The sequence below is a fragment of the Nuphar pumila genome, chromosome 10 (genome assembly GCF_984573655.1).
Source record: "Nuphar pumila chromosome 10, dmNupPumi1.hap1.1, whole genome shotgun sequence".
Taxonomy (NCBI): Eukaryota; Viridiplantae; Streptophyta; class Magnoliopsida; order Nymphaeales; family Nymphaeaceae; genus Nuphar; species Nuphar pumila.
In genome coordinates, this window is record NC_143258.1 from 93,625,955 (window position 1) to 93,632,833 (window position 6,879).

The 6,879-nt window shown below is 40.4% G+C and overlaps 1 protein-coding gene across 2 annotated transcripts; it reads right to left on the reverse strand.

Moving 5' to 3' along the window:
• Positions 1-503: 503 nt before the first annotated feature.
• On the reverse strand, positions 504-4,688 carry LOC149827398 (transcription factor BEE 3-like). Of its 2 annotated transcripts, none has more exons than XM_090020306.1 (6): positions 4,223-4,688; positions 3,678-3,833; positions 3,453-3,518; positions 2,985-3,053; positions 2,801-2,878; positions 504-1,180 (listed from the first exon to the last, which is right to left on the reverse strand). In XM_090020306.1, the coding sequence occupies exons 1-6, from the start codon at positions 4,586-4,588 to the stop codon at positions 1,166-1,168; spliced, it is 750 nt and encodes a 249-aa protein (XP_089876432.1). In that variant the 5' UTR covers positions 4,589-4,688; the 3' UTR covers positions 504-1,165. The 2 variants fall into 2 exon arrangements, with proteins under 2 accessions (XP_089876432.1, XP_089876433.1); XM_090020307.1 differs by having other exon boundaries at positions 2,787-2,878.
• Positions 4,689-6,879: the final 2,191 nt, after the last annotated feature.

A 6,879-nucleotide genomic window follows, 5' to 3' on the forward strand; every position in this document is an offset into this window, starting at 1 on the left:
TGTTACAATGCGAGCTAGCTACTTGTGATTTTTATGGTTTTCAAACCACAAGAAACACACATGCACGAAAAATGCATCATTGTCGTACAGTGAGAAAACCTGTCCAAGGTGTCAAAAGAGCAGTTTTGTTAGAAACTCAAATAGACAGGCCTGTCCAAGGCGTCAAAAGAGCAGTTTTGTTAGAAACTCAAATAGACAGGCTCCTTCCTTGGTAAGGAAAACCCAAAGATCACCAACTTTTAGCACTTTAACATGGGCATACATACTTTGAGTCATGATCGGGTGCAATATGATTGCACAAATATTTGTACATTAAGCACCTGATTGCCCTCCATCAGGCCTTGGGCCCCACAACTGACAGACCCTGTACAAAGATGGAGGGTGATCAGGTGCTTAATGCACAAATATTTGGGCTTGCACCTGATCTTTTCACACACTTTCCTCATATATATTCACACGGAGTTGAAGTAATCATGGGTTATGCTGAGAAAAACATCCAATCATGCGTCGCCTTAACCATCACGTTTTTTTTTAAGAGGATAATGTATTAAAGTATTAGAAAAATATAGACTGGAACAGGTGACGAGTAATCACCAAAGTTCCAATTACATGTCATGAAGAACAGAAAAAATGAGAAAATACAGAGACTAGCTGCGAGCCACCAATGACCGTCCGATGCATCGTTCACCAACCCATTTGATGTCAGTTCCCGAACATTTGAGCATTAGGCGTTCTTGTAATAGGCATCTAAAGGTCTGCAGCATACCGAGAATGGATGCCTGTGATCCTCTGAAAATTCTGTTATTCCTCTCCATCCACACAGACACGGCCATCCACACAGGCCCGTGCTATGCAACATATGATGTTAGTTTACCATGGCTTGAATTAGACTCTTAATTTTAATTGTTCGAGAATGATCTAAATCAGTGAGCTGAGCATTACCAAGGAGGAATTCTATATGGACTACAAGAATACATGTATTGAAAATTCATTTCTATATATTCTGTGAACACGTTACTCAGTTTTACCTGAGAGTTTACATCTATTAGCTTCAGGAGAGAGAGAGAGAGAGAGAGGGCCAATTTTTTAGTCAGAGGGGGAATGTTGAGTTGAAGTTGAGGAGGCCACCATGTCCGTCTTTTGCCACCATCTGGTCCCGGGAGTCTCAGCGACTTCTAGCCTGCATTAATGAGATCCAGTCATCATTATGTAGTTAAAAAAATTTAAAATATTTATGAACGCAGTGAATGGCAGAATAAGTTAGATTTCTGTAGAACACAGAGGCTTTAATATTAGTGCTATTTTGATGTTATCAAACAAATAAAACATGCTTAATTTCCTTTTTTTTTTCTTTTAAGGTTATGGCTGGATGTAATTAATTAGTGGCCCAGATGCCTTAACCATGAAATGCTTGGATTTGGACCTTATTCTTTTTGAAGGAAGATTTAATATTTTTATCAATGTTATCACTATTATGATATCTATGTTATTATGACTAATAGGAAACCAATATTGTGAAATCAGGCACATTCTTGAAAGGAACTTCCCTTTTAGACCAAATCTTCTGCCTTTTTTCAAATGGGTCTTTACACTTGCCATCAATCTCAAGATTGTCCCCAACTCATCTGGAGATATTGCTGGATATTTGGGGACTTGTATAATCCATAGATAATACAAGACCTAGATGTGGATGCCCTAGTAACTAGATAACAAGTAAGCCTAGTTCTATCTCTAAATCTGTGAACATCTCTTCTCAAACCCAACCTGGTGGGACATTTTATTTCCTCATCAGAGACTAAAACAGTAACATTTTTTAGACACGCTAGTAATTATTTAAAGTCATTTTGGTAGGTCAAAGAAAAGAGAGATCCACCCACATTCCACGAATATGGAGATTAATTTGTACACCTGAATGTATTTTGGGAGCTTCAGGCTTTTTTTCTGAGAGCTTCTCATTGCAAGGCAATTAAATGGGAGAGGAACTAAATGGAAATTCATATGGAGGTGCTGGTTGCTTATAGCATGGCGAGCTGTTTGGTTTGAAAGAAATAAACGTATTTGCAGAAACAGATCAAACCACATGAAGATTATTCACTCAAAGATCAGAGGGGAACTGAAGTCCAGGGCTGAATTAAAATGGCTGAACTCGGATTTGTCTTGGATTGGGAGGAATAGGATAGGTTAGCATTCACATACTTTTATCTTCTCCCACCTATGCTTTTCTTCTTCTTCATGGGGGTGACATCTCATCACCCCCTCGTATCTAAGCCTTTCTAATGAATTATTTACCTTCATTCAAAAAAAAATGTGTACACTGCGTGTAGCAAAGCATTTAAGAATGTGTACCAATGAAGAGGAACATGTCAGTACCATCTCTCTTGTTTTTCTTGCAATGTGCACGTATTAAGTGTACCCTTTTGTTGTCCTTCTTCAATAGCATATGGGCCGGATTCCCAAATTTAAGAGGTTTTTTAATGGTCCAATATAAAGAATAAAGTGAACTTCAGCTCTCATTTTGAATTTAATCAAGTGTCTGTTAACTGTAGCTTATTGCTAGTGATCCCACAAAATGCAATCATTATTTCAGTTACTCCCCAGCATCGTCGACAAAAGACAAAGGACATGACACGTGTCAAACAGTGTCCATTTCTAAATTGATGGCACCCAGCTTGTAATGGGCCCCTCGCAGACAGATTCTTGTTGTGCACCACCCATATGAAAATGGATGACAATCATCAAAGGTGAGTAACTAAAGATGAGCCTTATTGCAATTTATCTTTATATACCTTCAATTGCTCACCTGATGTATTTGGCTAGCATCAATGTCCATGTTGAAGTCATAGCAAGAGCTTGCTGCTGATAATTTCATAGATAGGAACTAAAGAAAGGGAAGACACGAAAAGGAAAAGTGAATTAATATAATGCCTTCAAAAGATTTTCACTTCCTCAGAAAAGGAAAACTGTGTTCTCTAATCCTTTCTTACCTCAACTTGGTTCTGCAGTGACTGCACGTAGTTAATTATCTCATCTAGCATGACGGCCATGCCCATTGTCTGACAAGTAAACGTCATCATCAGGACCCATGCTATAATCATTATTAATGAAAAAGGTTGCTTTGAATTTTTTTTACTGAAATGTACATGGGAAATATCATATATGTTTTGTTTCCTTTATATTTTTGGGAAAAAAAAGATACATGTTTCTTTTGTTTTTTTTATATTTACACGTCCCCAAGATCAGGGATCTAGCCACATTGGCTCTGCCTGCTGCACTTACGATCAATGTTTTGGCAGCGTAAAACTCTGTGGGCTTACCCTTGCCCTGAGAGAGAGTTGACGCCCATGGGATTTGAACCTAAACAGCCTGGCCCCATCCCACTCAGCCAAACCCCTTTGGGGCACATGTTTCCTTTGTTAACATTAAAGAGAAAATAGCAAACTGGGAGCTCTTACCTTGTAGCAGCCTGGAACAAGGCCTTGTAAGCACTTCATCCTTTCATTGATTTTTTCTCTTCTTACCTATAAATAGTCATGTACAACTTGGTAAGTGTAATCCTTGGTGCTACAACTTTAGATTTTTACTACCAGCCTAAAAGTTTTTTCTTTAAGATAGGTACAGTGGTTCTAAAACTAAGACTTTATTCTTTATGATAGCTACAGTAGTTTATGTGGCAGTACCCTTTCTGCAACACTGTGGCTATCTGTCGCTTGGCCCCTCTTAGCTCTGACATGTATAACTTCTTTTGGTTTCTCAACTTCGCCATTATTGGACTTTCTCTTCCCACCAACACTCTGTTGTACAGTATGCTTCCCTCTTTTGTCTCTCCCTGAATTCTGCAGAATTTTGCACATAAACAGATGAATACTTGATGAATAAAAGAAATAAGCAGCAGAAACTCATGTGCACCCAAAGTCAAAATTAAAGGTAGAGTAGAACTCTCAGTTTTTGATAAGTATTAAACAAAGAAAACAGAAATTTCTAAAATTCAACCAAGTTATCTCAAAAGCTTTCTCAAATACAGTAAAGAATAAAATTTTGAATAATAAGAAATATGGGCTCCACTACAGCAGAAGGAACCTTATCGCACATAAACGTCTTGGTATTTCTAATAAAAACCAAGGCTACCATTATCATCTTTTTGAAGGTTCAGCTCTTCTTTATTCCATAAAAAATACCAATAACTCAAAAAATCAATTGGATACAAAAAAATGAACAAACATACATTTTTTGATGCAGTTTTCTCCTCAGAAAACACTCCAGAGCTGCTCTCAGACACCACCATAGTGTTCCTCTTCATCTTTTTCGATTTGTTTTCACAAATACCGCCACCCGCCCCAATCATCGAAGCCGAATTCGCTAAAGAGCTGGTGCAATCATGGTTACTGTTGGCTAAGAGCTTGGAAGGCCAACCATCCTGGTTTACAAAGTTATCACTACAGCTTCCAAACATATTCATGCTTGAATTGTTCAAGATGATGGCTTGTAGCTCTGAATATTGATTGATGAACTCCCTTTCTGTGAAGGGGAAGCAAACTTTCAAGGAAGAAGCGTCGCATACGCTTTCCGATCCGAACGCAAACTCCCCCATGAATGAGAATTTCTCTCCTTCAATGGATCTTACTATGGATTAACTAGGCAGAGTGAGAAAATGGATTGATGATAAGAGATTTTCTTTGCTCCTCTAGCTGAGCCTTTCTTGGTTATTCGCCCCAAGCGCCAGTATTTATTGGTTTGAACCATGAGTCCCAGTAGAGGTTTCCGTATAAGAATAGTATTTCTACATATAATATACACATGGTGACAACCCCATCATCCTATTTTGGTGTTCCCTGGATGGTGAACTCTTCTGATGCAATATATCAAAAATCAAGGCCCACTCAAAAGTGTTAAATGTATAATCACTTAAACTTACCTAGTCATTCTCCTTTAATTTTTTCCTTTTTCATTTTTTTTTTCATGTGTGCTCATTTATTGAGTCTATACAGTGGCTTTCAACTTATTGGAATAAAACCCAAATGCCGTTGGGTAATGATAATTTTTGAAAATATATATTTACTTTCAGCGGCAGGATGAATCTTTTATTGCAGAAGAAAACAAACGCCAAATATATTTTTCAAAACATAACAAAATGTGTGCTTAGTAATCTGGATTTGAAAAGTGAAAGCAACCTTGGCCCCAAAGGGGTCTGGCGTAGTTGGATGGAACCAAGGTGGCTAGGCAGGTGGTCTAGGTTCAAATCCCATGGACGTCACCCCTTGCACAAGATAAAGTGCGGCCACTCTCTTGGGGCAAGAGATAAGCCCACTAAGTTTTACGCTGTCAGGACAACGACGGTAAGTAAAGCAGGCAAAGCCAGCGTAGTTAGGTCTATGATCCTGGGGTGACAAAAAAAAAAGTGAAAGCAACATTTTTTTAACCTAAAAAATAACTGTGTTTTGAAAAATGTTATTGCTTTGAAGGGCATTTTGGTTATTTCAATTAATTATACATGATAGTGTTAGTGTTGAACTAACTATATAAAAGTTAAATAAACTCTTATTTATTTATTCGATCTACTTATGAAACCGGCTATTCAAGAGTAATAATGACGATAATTCATGGAATGAAGTCTATTTGCAGATGAATTGACGTGCCCGGGTTTCTCGTGGCTGGTACTGGTCCAGGATGTGCCAGGTTATGCATTCATGTGCAACTTGAAACCCAACTAGATCCAGGCCTAACTAACCAGCTAATTGGGCTGGACTCGTGTCTATGTGCAAACTTCTAACAATCAGCACGGACTAGGTGCATCTTAAAAGTACATGTACGTGGAATAGTTCAGCTTTTGATCTTGGACCTAGCCCGCGAGCTTCACCGAACCCAGTACAGCCAAGTCGGCATGTCTCTCTCTCTCTCTCTCCTGGATCATGTGACACCTTGCATGTCCCAATGCCCTCATGTGATGTTGCCGGATGTTCGGGGTCTCCTTTTCGGTGTTTTTTGCAAGTCTGGGAAGTCACCTAGGTGCTCGGTGGGTTTCGAGGGTGTTATGATTTTCCATAACAGGCGTACGTTTTTTATCCTTCCACAACCCTTTTTCTGCTACTCAAGGCATCTTTAAGGCCAGGAGAACGGTGGGTTGCAACTTTGCTTTCCCTCGCCCTCGTGCTCGTTGTTCTTGTCTTGGGAGGGTGCGTGGGTTTATCGTTGCTCGAGGCTCGATGTTGTCTTTGGCCTTGGTGGTGTCGTCTTCGGTCGTTGCTAGGCTTTGTGCCACATTGAGATCTCTGAGGGGTCATGGACTGTGATCCGCTCACCTTTCGAGGCTATATCACCAGTGGGTATCGTTTTTCATAGTGGTCCTCAGCTTCGGGTGTTGGCTTACATGTTACAGCGTATTATCCAGCCTATCTTGAGGCCTGCATGCAGCTTTTATCCGCATCTTTCAGTTCCCATGTTGCTTTCTTCTACTGTCGCATATAATTTGGTGGACACGATAGCCGGTATTGTTTGTTGCCTTTGGGGGGCATCCCGAGTCGCTTGGGAAGTTGGGGCTCGTCTGGGAGGTGGTGGTCGTGGCTCTCTTCCTTTTGGTCTTCCCCCTCTAGATGACACTTCTCGAGGCATCGGGCTCGATTGTGGTGGGGTTGGCAGTGTTATCAGGTTTGTTATGCTTTGATCGCCCCCCCACTGGCATTTGGGGGCTCAGAGACTGTTTGATTGGTGTGATGCATCCTTGCCTTTAGTCTTGGTGGTCTCTACCTCGGTGGCATCGAGGGCTCTGGGCTTTGGCGTCTCGGTGGCATCTAGGGATATGGGTCTTGGCGTCTCTCCTACTCCTGAGGTTTGCTCTACTCGGGTGTGATTGCCTCGATCATCGACTCAGTTCTCGACGTATGC